The 20,772-nt window shown below is 41.0% G+C and overlaps 1 protein-coding gene across 3 annotated transcripts in view; it reads left to right on the top strand.

Annotated features, from left to right (window-relative positions):
- Positions 1-11,853, top strand: part of LOC131095401 (transportin-1-like) — a 100,817-nt gene extending 88,964 nt beyond the window's left edge. For all 3 annotated transcript variants that reach the window (XM_058043095.1, XM_058043094.1, XM_058043093.1), the window contains 4 exons: positions 2,741-2,816; positions 3,603-3,702; positions 5,157-5,231; positions 11,746-11,853. In XM_058043095.1, the coding sequence (XP_057899078.1) occupies positions 2,741-2,816; positions 3,603-3,702; positions 5,157-5,231; positions 11,746-11,853 (359 nt within the window). The remainder of the gene's footprint in view (positions 1-2,740; positions 2,817-3,602; positions 3,703-5,156; positions 5,232-11,745) is intronic.
- The last annotated feature ends 8,919 nt before the right edge of the window (positions 11,854-20,772 follow it).

Here is a 20,772-nt window from a genome sequence, read left to right as displayed (position 1 = left end):
TTTCTACGATGATTTAAAAAAATTGAGTAGAACTTATTTTATTGCTATATGTTTGGCTTTTATAAGCAAAAACAACTGTTTTAGAGAAACTCTTACAAGTCTCAGTCTTGCAGAAAAACATCTATCATATATCTAGATTATTAAAGTGCTTTCTCACCTTTATAGCATTTTATATTTATATATCATCTATTAAAGTATTCCTCCAATTTTATTTATGTATACAATATGACAGATATATGCAGTAACACTTAAAGACTTAGTGGTTTTACACTCATTTTAATATATGCATGTCCTTTCATGAGTACTGTATGTACATGTCTAGCGTGAAACAAATGTAATTGGCATATATATAAAAAATAATGAACTCTTTGAATTTACAATAATGCACTTTTTAAAAAACATTACTTTGTAGCAATATGCACAAAAATCTAGATCTGTGATGGCAGTTTTACCAAAACATAACTGAAATTATGTATAATTTCTATTACCTGGTCACTTAACGACAAATTTCTGAAAAGAAGTCTTAACAGTGGCATGTATGTTTCTATGTTCTGGACAGCTGCTTTGCCTTCCAAATTGGAAGCAGTCCCCAAATGCCTTATTAAACTGAAATTTCTGAGGCTTGGTTTTTTGCATTTATAGAAGGCATGTTCTGGTATGAGGAACACCTTCCATACTTCAGCAAAACTTTATTAATAATTTAACAAGTTTCAGGTTTACTGTTTTACTAATTTAGAATATTTTGATTTTTTTTTCTGTTTGAAAACTGTCTTGTAACAAAAATGATAGCTTAGTCATTATACTGAACATAATTGGAAATTATGGAAATTCAGTGCTAGTTACATTTGGGCTTGAGCTAAGTATGAGATAAATTGGGATTTCTTTCTATTCATATTTTTCCTTCAGTATTCTCCACACCCCATCCCCTCATTTAGTATGGAAGGTGAACGTAAAGGAAAAATTGCCTAGTTGTCTGGCATATTATAGGTACTGCTTTTTGAAAAGATAATTTTCATGCTAATTACTTGTTATGAAATGCACCATGGAATAGTATAGCAAAATAAATTTTCTTACCCCTTGCCCCCAAGCCCCTTTGTCTGTATTGATGGACATGTAATATCTGTATCTGAGAAACATCCAGTACCTAAAAGTTTGCTTCCATAACTGGCAGAGAATTTTTTTAGGCATCCAAACACTGACTATTTTTAGTATTTTAATAGTTACTTTAAATGCAGATGCAAAGCTGTAAATAAATGTTGAGTGTGATGTAATGATAAGTTTCTTGTGGGATATTGTGCTACATGCCATTGGTATGTGCAAGAGTATTCATGTTTTCTATTGTAGGTTGTTATGTAATGAGCTATGAAAACACTTCTGTTATGGAAACATATGAGATCAGCTTAAGTAAAATAGTTGCATAGAAAATAATGAGTACATGCCAAAAGTTACCCTTTGACAAAAATTACTATTCCTCATACAGACTCTAGCTGTGAGAATTTACAGATAAACCTTAAAAGTGCACTTTCATTTGAAAGTATCACTTCAAATGCAGTTTTGTGTTAGATCTGCAGAAAATTTGAAATCAATTAATGTCTGGGCAAAATAGTACATTACCAGTGACATGTAGCTTTCATGGAATGGGTACATTTAAAACTGCTAGTGTATCCTACAGTAAACTTTTATTGGAGAAAGCATCATCTGCTTTACTACATGTTTCATGAAACTGTTCACAAACGCCTGTTAATTAGTGTTGCATAGTATGTCCCTTGAACATAGGTTCCTTTGCTTCATATAAATCTGCTGGATTTTAGTATTATTCATGGATTTTGCTTCAAGTAATTCTGATACATTATTTCCCACCTTCTCTTTTTTCTGAAGATTAATCTTTTGTGAGTTGAGCAAACACCATTAAAACACACTTTCATTATGATATTATTTTCAGTCTGGCCCTCAGAACAAAGGACCACAATACCTAATCATTCACAGAAGCAGTTTTACTTTTTTTGTGTTTATGCTTTTGTATCAAAAGTCAGATAATCATACAACTTTTATGAGGAAGTTTTTCTAAACAGGAAAAATATTTGGATTAAAAAATTAATTTTATCCAGTCACTTGCTATGAGCTAGCAACCACTTTAATTTTTCTACAAGATTATGAAGAAAGCAAATACTTGGGTTTCTTTGAGAGTGTTTAATCTATTTGGTGTTTATTAGATAGACCACAATGTATTCTATGTAAAAGTGTTTATAAATGTATTTTTACTGATAGTAGACCTATCAAAATCTTAAAATCTAAATATTGAAAAAATTAAATTTTTAGGACTACTTGATACTAAAACCAAAAATGGTTAATTCCTTTCTATCATTAGTATCCATAATAGTACTTTTTAATAAAAACTTTGAAGTGTAAGTAGGTGTAAGAGGTGATTCTGAAGAGAGCAGAATGACTACTTACATCAGAAAGCCTTTGTATTTCAAATTGTGTTTTTTGGTGTTCTCTCATTTACTTCTTTAATTTTTCTTTTACCCTGGAGACTATACCATATATGTTGCTTCCTCTTATTCAAGGGGTTGTAATAAACAACATTGGTGAAATCTTATGTTTACTATCATATACAGATTCTGTTGGCTTCTGTTTCTGAGTTATTTGTTGTTTTTTCTTTATTTTTTCTCCTCCCCCCTCATTTGCTCATGTCTTGGTTGGCGTTTGGTGGTGTATAACCGTGATTGCATTACCTTAGCAATAACAATTGGTCGTCTTGGTTACGTTTGTCCTCAAGAGGTGGCTCCCATGCTACAGCAGTTTATAAGACCCTGGTGTGTATTATTCAAAATTTTTTTTAATTCATTTTTCTTCACTTTCTTTCTTTCTTCTATCTCACTTTTAGATATATTTTCAGTTGGTTACAAAATCTCAATCCTTAATCATTGCCAACCATGTGACTAATCTTGTCCTATCAGGTTTGTGAGTTTTTAGTAGCACTGTCATGTATTCTTTATGTTGTGGCTAACGACTAATTTATGCATGGGATAAGATTGTCACATGCTTGCGTGTTAAAGCTTGACCATGAAAGAGCATTTTAAAATCCACGAGAATGATAATACAATGCATGCAAATACTCTAAAATTTAAACTGTCCATTACTTTACTTAAAATTCAGTCTGAAGCTTGAATTGCTGTAAGTAATCTATTTCTATACTTGTTATGTATAAAATAGCTTGCTTGCTGCTGTAAAGGTTAAATAATTGTTCTTTAAGTGATATCTGACAATTCATATTGCAATAGTATTATATGTTCTGCTTCTAATAATGATAGTTTCTATAATTATAATTATTTTTATATGTGTTTCTTTTGTATTTAATGGAATACAGGTCACACTTTCTAACTATATAGTTCAACAGGAAAGCAAGATTCTGTAGATGATACCTAATGGGAATATACTAGTAAATACTGTGTGCAACAAGTAACTTTCTAAGTGTTCAAAATAGTGTTTCAGGTAATCTTATCAGTGTGACTTATTCCATCAAATGCTGTCATCTAGTTCTGACTTGATTGAATCAAAAAGTAATAGAATTATTCAAGTTTTGCTCTCCAACTTACTAGGTGCACTTCTCTGCGAAACATAAGAGACAATGAGGAAAAGGATTCAGCGTTCCGTGGGATATGTACCATGATCTCAGTCAACCCCAGTGGAGTAGTCCAAGTAAGATACATAAATAGGTCTTAACTTCTTTTTTCTTTGCTCATGTGAAATTTAGTGAAAGCTGTATACGGAGTATGAAAAATATTTACCTTGAAGTGGATTTCCAGTAGTATGTGCTGTAACTTCTTTTTAGGCATCAAGAAGACCAAAATGTTTATATTCCAAATTATACATATCCTGATACTTCAGGATTTCTGCTTCAGTAATTATCACTTATGGAAAGGAAGACAGCATTGTTAAATTCATTTTTGTCTTTTACTTACAAGGAATATGTCAATAATGAACTTTGATTAACTGTATTCTGATACTTCTATCAGTCTTTTTTATGTTGATGATATGTATGAAAATACAAGACAAAAGCTGGCATATTGAAACCTGTTTTTCAGATACAATCTAGGCTTTTAAAAAAAGAAACAAAACAAAAACAATAACCACCCCTTCATTCTTAAAACTGGGTCAGGGAAGATTCTCTTTCAGCTTTGGCTATATTGCTTAAATAGTCACCATGATAAGGAAGATGCATCCCTTTAAAATAAATTGTACATCTCTAGAATATGATTTGCTCTTTAGTCTGTGCAGCTCCAAGGTAAAGCTGTATGAAGGTAATATTTTCTAAGAGGAAAATAAAGGTGAATTTCCCTCTCCTCTGCCTGGAATCCTTCTCCCTGAAATGCAAGAATTGAACCTTTATCTTGTTTTGAATTTTTCAGTTCAGTTCACGTATCCCTTATCTTGTACTTAGCATTTTCCTCTTCTGCTGTCTGTTTGTTTGTTCTTTCACACAGCTTAAATGGAGAGAGCAATTAAGGACTCTTCATTATCCAAGCTCTCCTCCTATGTAGTTGTTATCCTCAGTTCCTATCCAAAAACATGCATTATCAACTTAATCATTAAGACTGATGTTTTAATGGTATAGTCAGAGGTAAAGCAAAATAGCTATTTTGGGGTGGCTTTAGTTTTGAACATGTACACATTCTGTGTATCCCAGAAACAACTTCTGTCTCTGCTTAAAAAAATGCAACAGCTTTTTTCCCAACTGAAAAAACATGAGAGTAAGTTGCAAGTGTGATCCCAAGTTTGTTGATTGTTATTGAGATGATTGGTTCGCAAACTTATAATGTGTACTGAAATGATTAGTTAGACAAGGGTGGTGTGGGGGAGGGAAGAGGTGTTTGTTTGTTGGTTTGGGATGTTTTTAACTGTGGTTCAATTTAATAAAAAATCCTATGAAACAAAGGTATTCCTACACTCAGCTATTTCTATTTCCATATACTTAAACATACAATAGCTTACCATTATTGTCTGAATTAACTAGAAAATAAAGGCATAAAACTAAAAGCAGAGTTGTGAGTTAGGATCAGATACCCTGCATAGTTCATAGAAAAAACACTGGACATTGTTTTCAGACCTATAAATGTGAGGTTCCTAACCCATGTGATTGTTTAATCTTATAGGACTTTATTTTTTTTTGTGATGCTGTTGCATCGTGGATTAACCCAAAAGATGATCTCCGAGACATGTTCTGTAAGGTAATGTTTCTAGTATGACGGTATATCTGAACTGTGGTTATTTTTGGATCCTTTTTTTTTCTTGTTGTTTATTTCCATTATTAAAACTTACTGTATTTGTGGTCATGAAGGCTTTCTTGCAAAGTCATAAACTGTCAAACAAAACATTAAAAAAATCTGATTTTTTTTAACCTATATTTTTATAATGTCCAGCCTACTATGTTTTGGCTACATTTGGAAGAACAGGAGGTTTTATACCACATAGAAAACTTTTTTTCCCCTTTTTTTTCTTTTCTAGAAAATGAGATCTGTGTGGTTTAAGACCCATACCCCCCCAGAATATATATTTTTTTAAATATCTAGAAAATTGAAAATGGAAAATCTTCCAGTAGTATCCTGATCTGTTTATCTTGCTCCAGATGAAAATAAGTTTTTGGGACTGCTTAACCCTCCTCAGAGTTCCTTTTGGATAAGCAAGTCTTCAAGAAACTTATGTACAGATATAGCCAAGAATGCATCCCTAGACAAAGTGTCAATAGAATTTAATCAAAAGGAATGTTTGCCTTGTGTGAAATAAACAAAACACACACAGAGACAGAAAATAATATACTGTGTTTATGCACTAGTGTCTTCAGTTAAAAACCAGAACAAAATAAACTTATTTCAGTTTCATGCACAGATGCTGTTATTGTTCAGTATTGTTCAGGCTTTTCTTGTATGTTGTAAAGTGAAATCTCTAGTTTTAGGAAGGATGTATGTCAAAAGTTAATGGTCCTCCTTAAGATAAAATGGAACATATTTCTAAGTACATACTTGAATTGTGGGCCAATATTGGCACTTCCTCTTCAAGTAATGCCAAGTGTGTGCATCAGAATGAACTAGAACATTGGAATCCTGACTTGAGTATCAAAGACAAAAAAAATCTCAGTGTCCTAGTTAGGAGACCAAATATCTGAGAACCTTCAAAGGAATATCAGGGTCAGGAAATGCATGGCTCTGAGTATTCTAGCATCAGCATAAGGAAACAAGAAATACAAGCTTAAAAGAAAGTCCAGGATGCTGTCTGTGATGGCTGTCCAAAGCAGTTTCAGTACATGTTTCTGTCCTGCTCCTTCAGCATTCAATACTTACTTCAATAAGCTATGCTCCTCTTTTTCAGATTCTTTCCAGGATATCCACGTGGGATCTAATGCATTCAAAGTAGACACAGTGTTTCTTGGTCACTTGGCATAAAGACATCCTTGCTTTTTAAAGTGTATTTTTTGTGGTTTTTGCCAAGCAAGGACAGAGACAAAGCTTTCTTCAAGTGATGGCATACAATTTTTTTAGATTGCTTCCTCATTGGAATGAGTTTTTGTTAGTTGAATGCATGATTATTGTAGTCCAGTTACATATTTTCCAATTATAATTATGCCTTTTAGAAATAATGAGAAAAATTTGTAGTCCCCCAAGGTCTTTCTCTTGATAATGGAAGGTGTTTGGGTTTTGGGGGAATGGATTGGTTGGTTTGTTGGTTTTGGAGCACTAGAGCTAAGAGAGAAAATACTCCTTCCAAGAGCAAAGGTGCATGAGCTGCCAGTGTTGAGATCTCATATATACCCTAATTGTATAATGTTTTAGAAAAGCAAGATATCTGAATACTGTAACTGAAGCTCAATTGCTAAAATTGTCCTGTAAGATATCTTTTTAAAAGCGCTCCTTTTGTTGTACCTGAACATTCTTCGATTTTTTTTGGTAGCTTCTTGGCAGCTGCCAAATCAGACTCTTTGGGTTAGGAAAGAGAGGTGAATCTGTCTGTGGAAGGTCTCTTTCAGGGAGAAAAGCAGTAAATTAACTTGTGACACTGTAATATTATTGATACATGCTGTTTAAAAACAGCTCTGCTTGAGAATGTTGTGTTGAGGGTGAACTCAGTATCATGAGCTTTAACTTTGACATTGCCTTTTTTGTGAGGATGTTTTCATGATAGACTGTTCCACAATTATGTAACTTTGAGTTTAGAAAAGAAAAACAAACCAAAACTTTAGAGACTGAATTATTTTCTATTAAGAGGAGCTAAAATACTAAGACCTTTTTGACAGTGTCATTGAATTTTTGTAGCTTTCAGTTAATTTATTACATTGGAGGGTCCAGACTGAAACCTGCAGATTTGATTGTTTTTCCCCCCTCTTATGTTGTGGATCTCTGTTCTTTCAAAACACAAAATATTTTAATAGCTTCCTTTTTAGTAAGTTTTTCTACAGGTTTCATGGAAAAAACACAGCTCTCACAGGATACTTTTGTTTTTTGCAAGAAATTGACAGGCATTCATTCTGTCAAATGGTGGCAGTGGCTCTGGCTCAGCTTTCCTCCCAGAACATATTATAGGTTTAAAAAGATGAATGTGAACGCAGTAATCTTAACATATAAACGGTATCAATTGACAAAATGTTCAGCCTCACTCTAGGCTGTCACCATAGTCATTAAAACTACATACACACACATATGTATATTTAAATTTATATTAAATATATATTTATATACTTTATGCTAATCTGTGTGTTTAGTGATATTGTATATGTCACCCTTAACTGAAATGCTGGGGTTTTTTTTTAAGAAAGACATTAGAATCACAAAAAGGTTGGTGTTGGAAGGGACCTTTAAGATCATCTAGTTCCAATCCACCGCCACTGCTAGAAACACCTTTCACTAGACCAGGTTGCTCAGTGCTCCATCCAACTTGGCCTTGAACACCTCCAGGGATAAGGAGTTCTCAGCCTCTCTGGGCAACCTGTTCCAGTGTCTCACCACCATCACTGCATCTAATCTAAACTTGCCCTCTTTCAATTTGAAGTCATTGCCCCTTGTCCTATCACTCCATGCCCTTGTGAAAAGTCCCTCCCCAGCTCTTATAAGCCCCCTTTAGGTACTGGAAGGTACTCTAAGGTCTCCTTGAAGCCTTCACTTCTCCAGGCTGAACAACCCCAACTCTCTCAGCCTGTCTTCATAGAAGAGGGCCTCCAGCCCTCTGATCAGCTTAGTGGCTTCCTCTGGACTCACTCTAACGGGTAGACATCTTTCTTGTGTTGAGGACCCCAGAGCTACATGCAATACTCAGGTGGGGGTCTCAGGAGAGCGGAGTAGAAGGGGAGAATCCCCTCTCTCCATCTGCTGGCCATGCTGCTCTGGATGTAGCCCAGGATACAGTTGGTATCTGGGCTGCAAGTGCATATTGCTGAGTCATGTCATGCTTTTTGTCCATAAACACAACTTCTATGAAGTCCCTCTCCATCTTTCTTCAGCTACCAGAACGCTGCAATTAGGTCACCCAAAAGCCTTCTCTTTTTCAGGCTGAACATCTCCAACTCTCTCAGCACGTCTTTGTAGGAGAGGTACTCCATCCCTCTCATCATCCTGATGGCCTCCTCTGAACTTGCTCCAACAGGTCCATGTCCTTCCTGTGCCAGGGACCCCAGAGTTGGATGCAATACTCCAAGTGGGGTCTCACCAGAGCAGAGGGGCAGAATCCCTACCCTTGACCTGCTTTTCACACCTCTTAATGTAGCCCAGAATACAATTTGCTTTCTGTGCTGCAAGCACACATTGCCAGCTCATGTCCAGCCTCTCATCCAAAAGCACCCCCAAGTCCTTCCTAGCAGGGCTGCTCTCAATCTGTTCATCCCCCAGCCTGTGTTGATACCAGGGGTTGACCTGACCCAGGTGCAGCACCAGCACTTGTTCTTATTAAACCTTATGTGATTCCCATGGGCAATTGGACTTGGACTTGTTGAATTTCATGAGGTTCACACAGACCCACCTCTCAAGCCTCTCCAGGTCCCTCTGGATGCTATCCCTTCCCTCCAGTGTGTCTACCCCACCACACAGCTCGGTGTCATTGACAAACTCGCTGAAAGTGCACTCAATTCCACTGTCCATGTCACTGACACAGATGTTAAACAGTGCTGGTCCCAACACTGACTCCTGAGGACAGCACTTGTCACTGGTTTCCACTTGGACATTGAGGTGTTGACCATAATTTGAGTGTGATCATCCAGCCAATTCCTTATCCACTGAGTGGTCCACCCATCAAATCCACATCTCTTCAGTTCAGAGTCCAAGATGTCATGCGGAACAGTGTCAAATGCTTTGCACAAGTCCAGGTAGATGATGTCAGTTGCTCTTCCCTCATCCACCACTACCGTAACCTCATCATATAAGGCCATCAAGTTTTTTAGGCTTGTTTTGCCTTTGGTGAAGCCATGGTGGCTTTCAGCAATCACCACCTTGTTTATCATGTGCCTTAGCATAGTTTCCAGGAGGATCTGCTCCATGTCCCTGCCTGGCACTGCGTTGAGGCTGACTGGCCTGTAGTTCCCTGGGACTTCCTTATTTCCCTTTTTAAAAATGGGGTTTATGTGTCCCCTTTTCCAGTCACAGGAAACTTCACTGGACTGCCATGACTTCTTAAATATGATGGATATCCTTGGCCAGTTCCCTCAGGACCAGTGGATGTATCTTGTCAGATCCCATGGACTTGTGCACCTTCAAGTACCCTAAATGGTTTCAAACCCGGTCTCAGTCCCTGCTTTCATCTTTTGCAACTTGAACAGTATATCTGGAACACTTGTTGGTGAAGACTGAGGCAAAAAAGTCATTGAGTACCTCAGCCTTCTCCATGTCCTGGGTAAACAGGTCTCCCATATCCTTCCTGAGAGGACCCACATTTTCCCTGGTTTTTCCTTTATCTCTGATGTACCTAAAGAAGCTTTTTTTCTTACCCTTGATGCCCTGTGCCAGGTTTAATTCTATCAGGGCTTTAGCTATCCTAACCTGATCCCTGACTGTTTGGACAATCTCTCTGAATTCCTCCCAGGCTACCTTTCCCTGCTTCCATCCTGTGTAAGCTACCTGTTTGTGTTTAAGTTTGTCCAGGAGCTCCTTGTTCATTCACACAGGTGTTCTTCCCTCATTTCCTCTGTTAGAATACGTTGCTCTTGGGTCTGGAGGAGACAATCCTTGAATATCATCCAGCTCTCTTGGGACCCTCTTCCCTCCAGGGCTCTATCCCACAACACTCTATCAAGCAGATCCCTGAAGAGGCCAAAGTCAGCTCTCCTGAAATCCAGGGCAGTGAGCTTGTTGTCCACCCTCCTTGCTGCCTCAAGGGTCTTGAACTCCACCATTCCATGGTCACTGCAGCCAAGGCTACCCTTGAGGTTCACATTCCCCAACACCTCCTTGTTGGTGAGAACAAGGTCCAGCATAGCACCTCTACTCATGGACTCCTCTTTCACTTGGAGAAGGAAGTTGTCATCAGCACATTCCAGGAACCTCATGGATTGCCTGTGCCCTGCTGTGTCATCCCTCCAACAGATGTCAGGGTGGTTGAAGTCCCCCATGAGGACCAGGACTTGTGAACGTGAGACCACTCCTATCTGTCTGCAGAAATCTCATCAACTCAGTCTTCCTGGTTGAGTGGCCTGTAGCAGACCCCCCACTATAATGTCACTTGTCCTTGCCCTCCCTTTAATCCTGACTCACAAGTTCTCAGTCAACTCCTCATCCATCCCCAGGCAAGCTCCATGCACTCTCGATGGTCATTGACATAGAGGGCAAGACACCCTCTTCATCTCCCCTGGACTATCCTTCCTAAAGAGACTGTATCCTTCCATTCCAGCACTCCAGTCATAGGAATCATCCCACCATGTCTCTGGGATGCCAATAAGATTATAGTTTTTCTCCTCCTGTTTGTTGCCCATGCTGCATGCATTGGCATAGAGGCATTTATGTTGGGCCCCAGATGAAGCTGACTTTCTATCTGGAGTGGCTGGCATTCCTTTGTGCTGCCCTTCAGGTTCTCTCCTGCTGACCTTTGATCCTTCTTCAGGCTCTGGGCATCTCTTCCTGGCTCCGGCATCTATCTACTATGAGTGAGATGGCATGCCATCCCACACCTTATCACTGTTAAACCTGATGATGTCCCCCTCCCCCATCATATTTAGGTTAAAGCCCTGTCAATAAGCTCTGCTAGCTCTTGACCCAAGATCCTCTTCCTCCTTTGAGAAAGATGAATCTCATCTGAATCCAGCAAGCCTGGTGCCATGTAGGCCATCCCAGTATCAAAGAAACCAAAATTTTTGCAGTAACACCAGTCACGGAGCCATGCATTAGTAGCCAGGGTCCATCCGCTTTTTTCAATGTTACTGCCTGCACCTAGAAGAACAGAGGAAGAAATAACCTGTGCTCCTGCTTCCCTCACTAACCATCCCAAGGGTTTAAAGTCTCTTTTGATCACCCTTGAACTATGCTTTATGACTTCATTGCCACTCACATGGAGGACAAGCAATGAATAGTAGTCCAAAAGCTGAACCAGGCTAGGAAGTTTCCTGGACTTCCTTTTTCTCTTAGTAACATTTAAATATTAAGCTGAGAAATTCAAATGGACAGATGCAGAATCCAGCAGTTTCTGGCTTACTGCATATGCTGCTAGTAAATAATGATCTTGTATCTACTGCTTAATTATTATCTTGATTTCCCTCCCCCCTCTCATTTGTAGATTCTTCATGGATTTAAAAATCAAGTTGGGGATGAGAATTGGAGGCGTTTCTCTGACCAGTTTCCTCTTCCCTTAAAAGAGCGCCTTGCAGCTTACTATGGAGTTTAACCTTATGCACTGTAGCTGCAGTCCCACAATTAGAGGTAAGCATGCAAATCTTCCTTGCTAAACAGAGCTGTATAACAAGTCTTCCTCCCTGTTTATATTATATGAAACATAATTAATTCACTAGAATAAACTTTTACAGATATGTTGGAACAGCTACCTTTCCATACACAAAGTAGTGTATCAAGATAAGGTTGGAAATGTAGGTGTAAAAAAGTGCCTGTTTAATAAGCAAAATGATTATTATAATCCTCAAGCCATCATGCTAAAGTAACAGGCTCCCTTATGACTTATGAATTAGTAGATGACTGATGTAGTCTAAGGCAGGGATAGTTCCCTAGGATAGGAAAGCAAGTTTGTTAAGACACTTTAGCAATGAGAAGTTAAATGCGTTCATAACTACATACTATATTACCTTGGCATTGAATAGAGAATGTTATGTTAATCATAGAACAATAGAATATCTTGAGTTGGAAGGGACCTATCAGGATCAAGTCCATGTCCTGGCCCTGCACAGGACACCCCAAGAATCATACCATGTGCCTGAGAGCATTGTCCAAACACTTCTTGAACTCTGGCAGGCTTGGTGCTGTGACCACTTCTCTGGGGAGCCCAACCACACTCTGGGTGAAGAACCTTTCCCAAATACCCAACCTAAACCTCCCCTGACACAGCTTCATGCCATTCCCTCAGGTTCTGTCACTGGTCACTAGAGAGAAGAGATCAGTGCCTGCCCCTCCTCTTCCCCTCATGAGGAAGCTGCAGACTGCAATGAGGTCTACCCTCAGTCTCCTTCAGGCTGAGCAAGCCAAGTTACCTCAGCCACTCCTCGTATGGCTTCCCCTCTAGACCCTTTACCATCTTAGTTGCCATCCTTTGGTCTCTCTCTAATAGCTTTATATCTTTCTTATATTGTGGTGCCCAAACTGCACATAGGACTAGAGGTGAGGCCACACCAATGCAGAGCAGAACGGAACAATCCCCTCCCTTGCCCGGCTGGCAATGCTGTGCCTGATGCACCCGAGTAATGTGCGCCTCGGCTGGGTTTCAGGGTATTCCCCAGCTGGCTGCTCCAGGTCTGGATAGCGCAGTCCTGTTCAGCACAGCCTGCCTGGGCTCCCGAGCAGCTCCCAGCTGCAGGCAACCTTAGCAAGCTCAGCTCTTAAGTGAGATCAGCTCTTTAGTGATTATCAGTTCATCTGTGATTTCAGCTCTTGGCTTGCCAAGTGCCTTTGGCAGACGCAGGGAGAGAGAGGAGAAGACTGTATGAGATTCCACAGAGATGTCTTTATTGATGTCTTCTGCAAAGGTTCTCAGGGACAGCTCTTCTGCCAAACTGGGCAAAAGTAGGGGTTTTTATAGGATACAGGAGTTTTAGAAATTGTCCAATAGTAAGGGTCGAGGCGAATGTGACCTATAGTCATACAGAGAGATAAGCAAGGGTCCGAAGGTGGAAGACAGGCTTCTTAGGTCCAGTCGTCATGACTAGGCATTTCCTGTCTTAGGCTGCTGAATGCCATGGAGGCATTGCAGGCCCTGTGCCTGCTACATACACCCCAGGATATGGTTGGCCCTCCTGGCTGCCAGGGCACTGCTGACTCAAATCCAACTACCCACTGACCAGGGCCCCCAGGTCCCTTCCTGCAGCACTGCTCTTTAGCCTCTTGTTCTCCTGTTTGTCTGTACATGTAGGGTTGCCCCATCCCAGGTGCAGAATGTGGCACTTTTCTTTGTGAAACTCCATATGATTGGTGATTACCTAGCCCTCTCATTTGTCAAGGTCTCTCTGCAGAGCCTCTCTGCCCTCAAGGGAGTCAATAGGTCCTCCCAGTTTAGTGTCATCATCAATCTTTCTTAGTGTCCCTTCAAGTCCTGCATCCAAGTCATTTATCAAGATGTTGAAGAGAAATGAGCCTAAGATGAAGCCCTGTGGAACCTCACTAGTTGCTGGTCGGTAGCCTGATGTAATCCCATTTACTATAATTCTTTGTGCCTGACCCATGAGTCAGTTGCTCACCCATTGCATGATATGTTTATCCAGCTGTGTGCTGGACATTTTGTCAAGAAAGATACTGTGAGATAATATTGAAAGCTTTACAGAAATCCCAAACAGACTTTTCTTGGTCAACTAGGTGGATTATCTTGTCGAAAGAGGAAATTAGGTTTGACAAGCAGGACTTTCCCTTCATGAAGTTGTGCTGGCTGTGACCCATGACTGTTGTCCTTGAGGTATTTTTCATTAACTCCCAGAATAATGCTGCAGCATTGGTGAATGGGGCAGAGCAAATGACATCATCTACCTGGACTTGTTGCCCGATTGATAAATGACACAAAACTTGGATAAGTTTTGTGGGTGCTTTATTAAGGGCCCGGGGAACTGGGGGACTCACGTCCCTAAAGTCCGAGCCCCCAAATTCACGTATGGGTGCTTCCCTCTTATACATGCGATTCACAACAAAGTCTCCAAGGAACAGTTTCCCCGTTCCCCTTGCCTAGTCTCCAAGGAACAGTTCCCCGTTCCCCTTGCCTGGTCACAGACCCCTTATGATACATTCCTTGGTTCACAAACAAGATCATTAATCCTCTGCTTATCTTATTCTAAGAGCATTGTATGCTGCCTCTAGACAGGTTAGCATTCTTACTTTCTTGCACTAGTTTAATTATTTATTAAATCCCTAAGACTACCTGCTAGGTTACACACAAAACTCAACACACTTTTCAACGGCTACAAAACTGCTTTTTAACAAACCAGTTCACACACAACTCACTATAATTAAATATTTTGCTAAATTTCATTTCTTTTCCAACATTTCCCCCCTTTTGAGCATCCTTCAGTCCTGCTGCAAGGATGCTCAATCAACAGTATTGACAGTAACATCTTCATAACGAGGTGGGGAATGTTCTTCATTCTGCCGCCCACGGGTCATCGCCTTCAGCAACCGGAGAGATCGCCTCCTTTCCTTTTCGATCACACCTAAGAGGCATCTATATACAATCCATATAGTCACTAGAAATACTAAAAACATTAGTACATACTGTATAGCAGACGTAATCCAGCCAGACAGGTGAAGCCCCAAAGAATCAAATACTGCTCCTATCCAATTATGCTGTGCTTCCCTTTCAATTTCCTTGGTTTTTGTTTCCACTTCTGCCAGTTGAGAAATATCTTTCTCAACTTCAAGTGTAACATTTGGAATGTGTACACAGCAATGATCTATTCTCCTACTCAGGTAACCACAAACTCCATGTTCCTTTAACAGTAGCAAATCCAATGCCATTCTGTTTTGTAGGGTCATTCTTGATGTAGCTTGCAATTGCAAATTTAGATCCTTAAATCCCTTCTTAGTAACTGCTGCCAACCTTTCTGTCTGTCCTAACAAATTGTTGAGCATTTCCCTGTTTCGATATGTCGCTACCGGAGGGAATAATGACTCCAATATCCATCCAAATTGCACTCCTGAGCCAGGTTCATGCCACTGCTCCTCTAGGGATTCTTCCCTCTTTCTGAGTCCTCTCCGTTGGATCAATCTATTCTGTTTCCAGTATGGACACAATGTGGGAACCCCTAGGGTGATTTGTGTTACTGATCCATCTAGAGGTAAATGTGTGGTCCACTGTCCGTGTCCCAACACCCAGACTAGATTTCCAGGGCTATGCACAGTAGTATATCTGCAATCTATAGGTCCATCCATGGACTCTCTGCTAACCGTGTGATCATACCCCCTACACTCGCATCCCCACTTTAATGCCATTTTCACCGGTACCAATCCGATTCGGTCTTCCGGTGTATCACATGTAAAAACCTCAGTACAATTCCAATCCTCTTTCTGCGGTCTGAACTCTCGGGAAGATGTAGACGTGATAAGGGCCCTATAATGTGACTGATTCTTTACTCCTGACCATTGGATGCACCATTGTACTTCCCCAAGGTAATTATAGTGTTCCAAAACACTAGGTCCCCATAATGTCTTCCAGCTATTCCAGGTGTCAAAATTCTGTGTGACATTCTGACAACTCATCTCATTTTGTTGGGGTTTCGTTCTTATTCGTACTGTATTGCATGGCTCATCTATTGGGGTTGCAATTAAACACCTCCTGGTATTTTGAATCCAACCATAATGATTGGATTTCTTTTCACATTCCTCTCTAGTCATAGCCCGAGTGGTCATACACAAATCCCTCCATACATCTACTGGTTTGGGAACTGACTGGCAGGACCATGAAACATTCTTGAATGTTTCAGGCATTTTGGTTACTGGTATTATTCCCCAGGGAATTGGTTCACCTGCAGCCTGTGGCAATGGCAGGCAAGCTGTTATTTTAGTCACATTCTGCATGATCCCAAAATCTCAGATTAATCCTACCACTAAATTTTCCTGCTCAGTATTTCGTTCTATTGTATCATTAACCTCCCATCTACTCCTACCGTGTCTCTGTAAGGATAACATCATTCTGTCATGCCTCCACCATGCATTTCCTATTCTAGGATTAGTGACACTCGACCACCCACAACCTTTGCCTTCCTTTCCCCACCAATTGGTCCCATCCTCTATTCTGTCCCAGGTCAGTTCCCTATTTTGCTTCCACCATTTGACCCAAAGGCTCCTTTGATATCTTGACCTTACTAGGAAGGAACAATTTATTCTGAGAGGTGGCCCATCCCACATGTCCACTGCCATTGATACTGGATTAACCTTTATGTTTTCAGCACGATCCCCTGTCCATGGCAAAACCCTCATACTCACTCTTTGTAATCAAAACTATCCCGTATTTTGACCAAACATGTATATTCTCCCGTATCGTTTGTGGTTACCTTGGTAAGATTCAGTACCGTGTTTCCTTGTTGTTTATCCTGATCCCAACCGACTCCTATCTTGCCTCGGCTTCTTTCAGCCCCCTGTTGCCATATTGCAATAACTTCACCGGCCTCAACTTTCTGGCTGTCAAAGATAACACAAGTTAATTGAACATCCATCCCTTCCATGACTGTAACCTTTGTTTCTTCAACCTGTACAAGAGTAGACCCTTGAACGGGTAATAGTCTCATGATCACTAGCAGTAATATAATTAAGAAGGCAGCTTTGCGCGGAAGATCATCCGGGTTGGAGACACTATCTGGGTTTCCCACTGGAACGGTGCCTTCTTTACCCTGGTGTAATGGATCCAAGCATCCATCCCCTGGACCTTCATGATGTGTAGGTCGTCATCATCACCTGGTGGGGTCCGCTCCATGATTCCCGTAGCGGAACCGTGATCCACTTCTTGACGTACACCTGGTCCCCAGGCTGGATGTCGTGGACAGAATTCTCCAGTGTGAGCGGTCTATTCCACTGTACCGTATTTCTTAAAGAATTCAAGATCTTATTAAGTGACATAACATACTCTGCAATCGCCTGGTCCCCACTCACATGTACCTCCCCTTTTAATACAGTTGCATGATATGGTTTGCCATATAATATCTCATATGGACTTACGCCTACCTTTTCCCTTGGTTTAATTCGAATTCTGAGTAGGGCCAAAGGCAAAGCTTGAGGCCAGTGCAGTTTAGCTTCCTGGCAAATCTTTTTGATTTGTCCTTTCAGGGTTTGATTCATCCTTTCCACCTGCCCACTAGACTGAGGTCTCCAGGGGGTATGCAAATTCCAGGTTATATCTAACATTCGTGCTAATTCCTGCACTACCCCGGCTATAAAATGTGGACCCCTATCTGATGACAATCCTAAAGGTACTCCAAATCTTGGTATTATTTCTTTTAACAAGGTTTTTACCACCTCCTTAGCCTGATTAGTTCTACATGGAAAAGCTTCCGGCCACCCTGAGAACGTACATACGTACACTAACAAGTATCTGTATCCCTGTGCCCTAGGCAATTCAGAAAAATCAACTTGCCAGTAATCTCCTGGTTGTGGCCCGACTTGCAACTTTCCCATTTGTATTTGTCTCCTAACTACTGGATTATTTTTCAAACATACTGGGCACATTGCATTAACTCTTTTTGCCATTGTTAACATCTGATTAGAGATTATCTCATTCTTCAAAAATTTTACCAATACTTCTGCCCCCCAATGACATTTATTATGTTCTGATTCCAAAATAAATTTCATTATGCGGGTAGGTACCACTATTTGTCCCATTGGTGTAACGTACCACCCAAGTTGATTCTTCTGTGCCCCTAGCAAGTTTATTAGTTTTCCATCTTCTATTGAATATTTGGGCTCCTGATTCAGGTATGGGGTAGCCGGATTTGTTCTTACCGGTACCAATGCCATTTGAGTCCATACTTCCCGTGCCACTTGCCGAGCTGTAACATCAGCAAATCGATTTCCTCTGTAAACGTCTCCTTCCGCAGTCTGATGTCCTCTAACATGCATTACTGCAACTGCTTTGGGACTGTGTACCGCATCCAGTAGCTGTAGCACTTCTTCCCGGTGCTTGATGTTGGTTCCCTGTGAATTCAAAAGCCCCCTTTCCTTCCATAACGCCCCATGTACATGAACCACACCAAAGGCATATTTAGAATCTGTCCAGATATTAACCCTTTTGTCCTTGCTCAAATACAGGGCTCTGGTGAGTCCAATCACCTCTGCCTTCTGGGCCGAAGTTCCAGGTAACAAAGCCTTTGCCTCTATTACCTGATCCAATGTTACCACTGCATACCCGGCAGAGCGAGTCCCATTCTCGACAAAACTGGATCCATCAGTGTATAGTTCCCATTCAGGTTCTTCCAATGGTTCATCCTTTAGGTCGGGTCTGCTGGCATATACTTGTTCAATTACCTCTACGCAATCGTGCACCAGTCCCCCAGCCTCCTGGTCACTGTGTAAAAACTCTGCTGGATTAACATGATTAGTAGTCCTTATTTCAATATCATCCTGTTCTCTCAGGATGGCCTGATATTGCAACATTCGACTGGATGATAGCCAGTGACCCCCCTTTTGCTCCAAAACGGCCATGACCATATGGGGAACAAACACTTTCATTTTTGCCCCCAAAGTCAATTTCCGGGCCTCTTGAATAAGAATTATTGTTGCCGCCACGGCTCGTAAACACGAGGGCCACCCGGAACTTACCGAATCCAGTTGTTTAGAGAAGTATCCCACTGGCCTCTTCCAGGATCCCACCTTCTGGGTGAGGACCCCCAATGCCAGTTTTTGCCTCTCATTCACGTACAACTGGAATTCCTTGGTCACGTCAGGGAGTCCTAGGGCTGGGGCCTCTTTTAGTGCCTGCTTCAATTCCTGGAAGGCCTTCTTTTGCTGTGTTGTCCATTCCAACCGATGCTGCTTCAAGGCCTCATAAAGTGGCTTGGCTAGGAGACTGAAATTCATGATCCACAGTCGACACCATCCCACCATTCCTAGAAAAGATCTCAATTCCTGATGGTTACGAGGCAAAGGAATAGCACATATTGCCTCTATTCGGTTTACTCCCAAACGTCTCTGCCCTTGTGTGATCTCACAACCGAGGTAAATAACGCTATTTTTGACCAATTGAGCTTTTTCCTTAGAAACCCGATACCCTGCTTGGCCAAGCATGTTGAGTAATTTAATTGTTAATTCCACGCACATTTCCCTTTCCTTAGTAGCCAGAAAAATGTCGTCCACGTACTGCAGGACTACATACAAGGATGGGGATATTGTTACCTGGGTTATCTTCCATTCCTCCAGCTCCTTGGCCAGTTGGTTTCCAAAAATAGTAGGGGAGCATTTAAATCCCTGTGGGAGTCTCGTCCACATGAGCTGCTTCTTTCTCCCAAAATCAGGACTCTCCCACTCGAAGGCAAAATATTTCCTACTCTCTATTGCCAGTGGGATGCAGAAGAAGGCATCTTTAAGGTCAATCACTGAGAACCATTTAAACTCCTCAGATACAGATGTTAACAAGGTATAAGGATTAGCAACAACTGGATGTATGTCTTTCACTATTTCATTAATAGCCCTTAAGTCCTGTACCAAACGGTACTTACCATTAGGTTTCTTTACTGGAAAAATTGGAGTATTATACTCCGATTCACATTCCTGTAATATTCCTTGAGCCAAAAATTCTTTAATTAACGGGGCTACTCCCCTCCTTGCCTCAAGCTTCAAGGGGTATTGCTTTATCCTCACTGGTCGGGCCCCTTCCTTTAGTTCCACCTTTACTGGCTGCGCGGCTTTAGATTTTCCGGGGACCCCTGACTCCCATACCCAGGGTACTACAGCCTGCTCAATTTCTTCTGGAATAGGAGAGGCATCCACTTCCTTGATTACAAAAATGCCTGCTATTTGTTCCTCAGGTATTTCCAATTTCACCCTTCCCCCTTCAAATATTATTTTCACATTAAGTCGGGACAACAGATCTCTGCCAAGAAGGGGTGTGGGGCAGTTTGGCATATACAAAAATTGGTGATCTAATTCCTTCCCCCCAAACCTAAGATTTAAAGGTTGTAAAAATGGTTGTTCCTCTAGCTTCCCTGTTGCCCCCACCACCTGTACCGTTGTGTCACTCAAAGGTCCCAATCGTCTATTGAGTACAGAATAAGTAGCTCCAGTGTCTACCATAAATTCTTGATCCTTTCCATCTATTTCTAAAACTACCCTTAAATCCTTTTCTAGTCAGCTTTGATTCTGATAGTTTCCCAAAACTAGTGCTTGAGCGACTTCTGCTGGTCCTCCCGTGAATCCTCCCACAGGGGCATTTCCCACTGGGGCTGTCCTTAATCCCATGTTTCCCATGCCCATACCTCCTCTAACCGGACATTCATTTTTCCAGTGTCCCAATTGTCGGCAAAACGCACACTGGTTTGGATCCAACCTCCCCATGTTAGGTGCAAACCCAAATCCTCCCCGACCTCTTGGCAACCCCCTCTGTCCGTGATTAGCTCCTCCCCGACCTCGACCCCTAATGGGTCTTCCTCCTGCCCCTGCCTGTTGCATTACAGCC

Source organism: Melospiza georgiana, chromosome W, assembly GCF_028018845.1.
Source record: "Melospiza georgiana isolate bMelGeo1 chromosome W, bMelGeo1.pri, whole genome shotgun sequence".
In the NCBI taxonomy this organism is placed as follows: Eukaryota; Metazoa; Chordata; class Aves; order Passeriformes; family Passerellidae; genus Melospiza; species Melospiza georgiana.
Note: the sequence above shows the minus strand (reverse complement) of the source record. Positions and strands in the feature narration are given on the sequence as shown.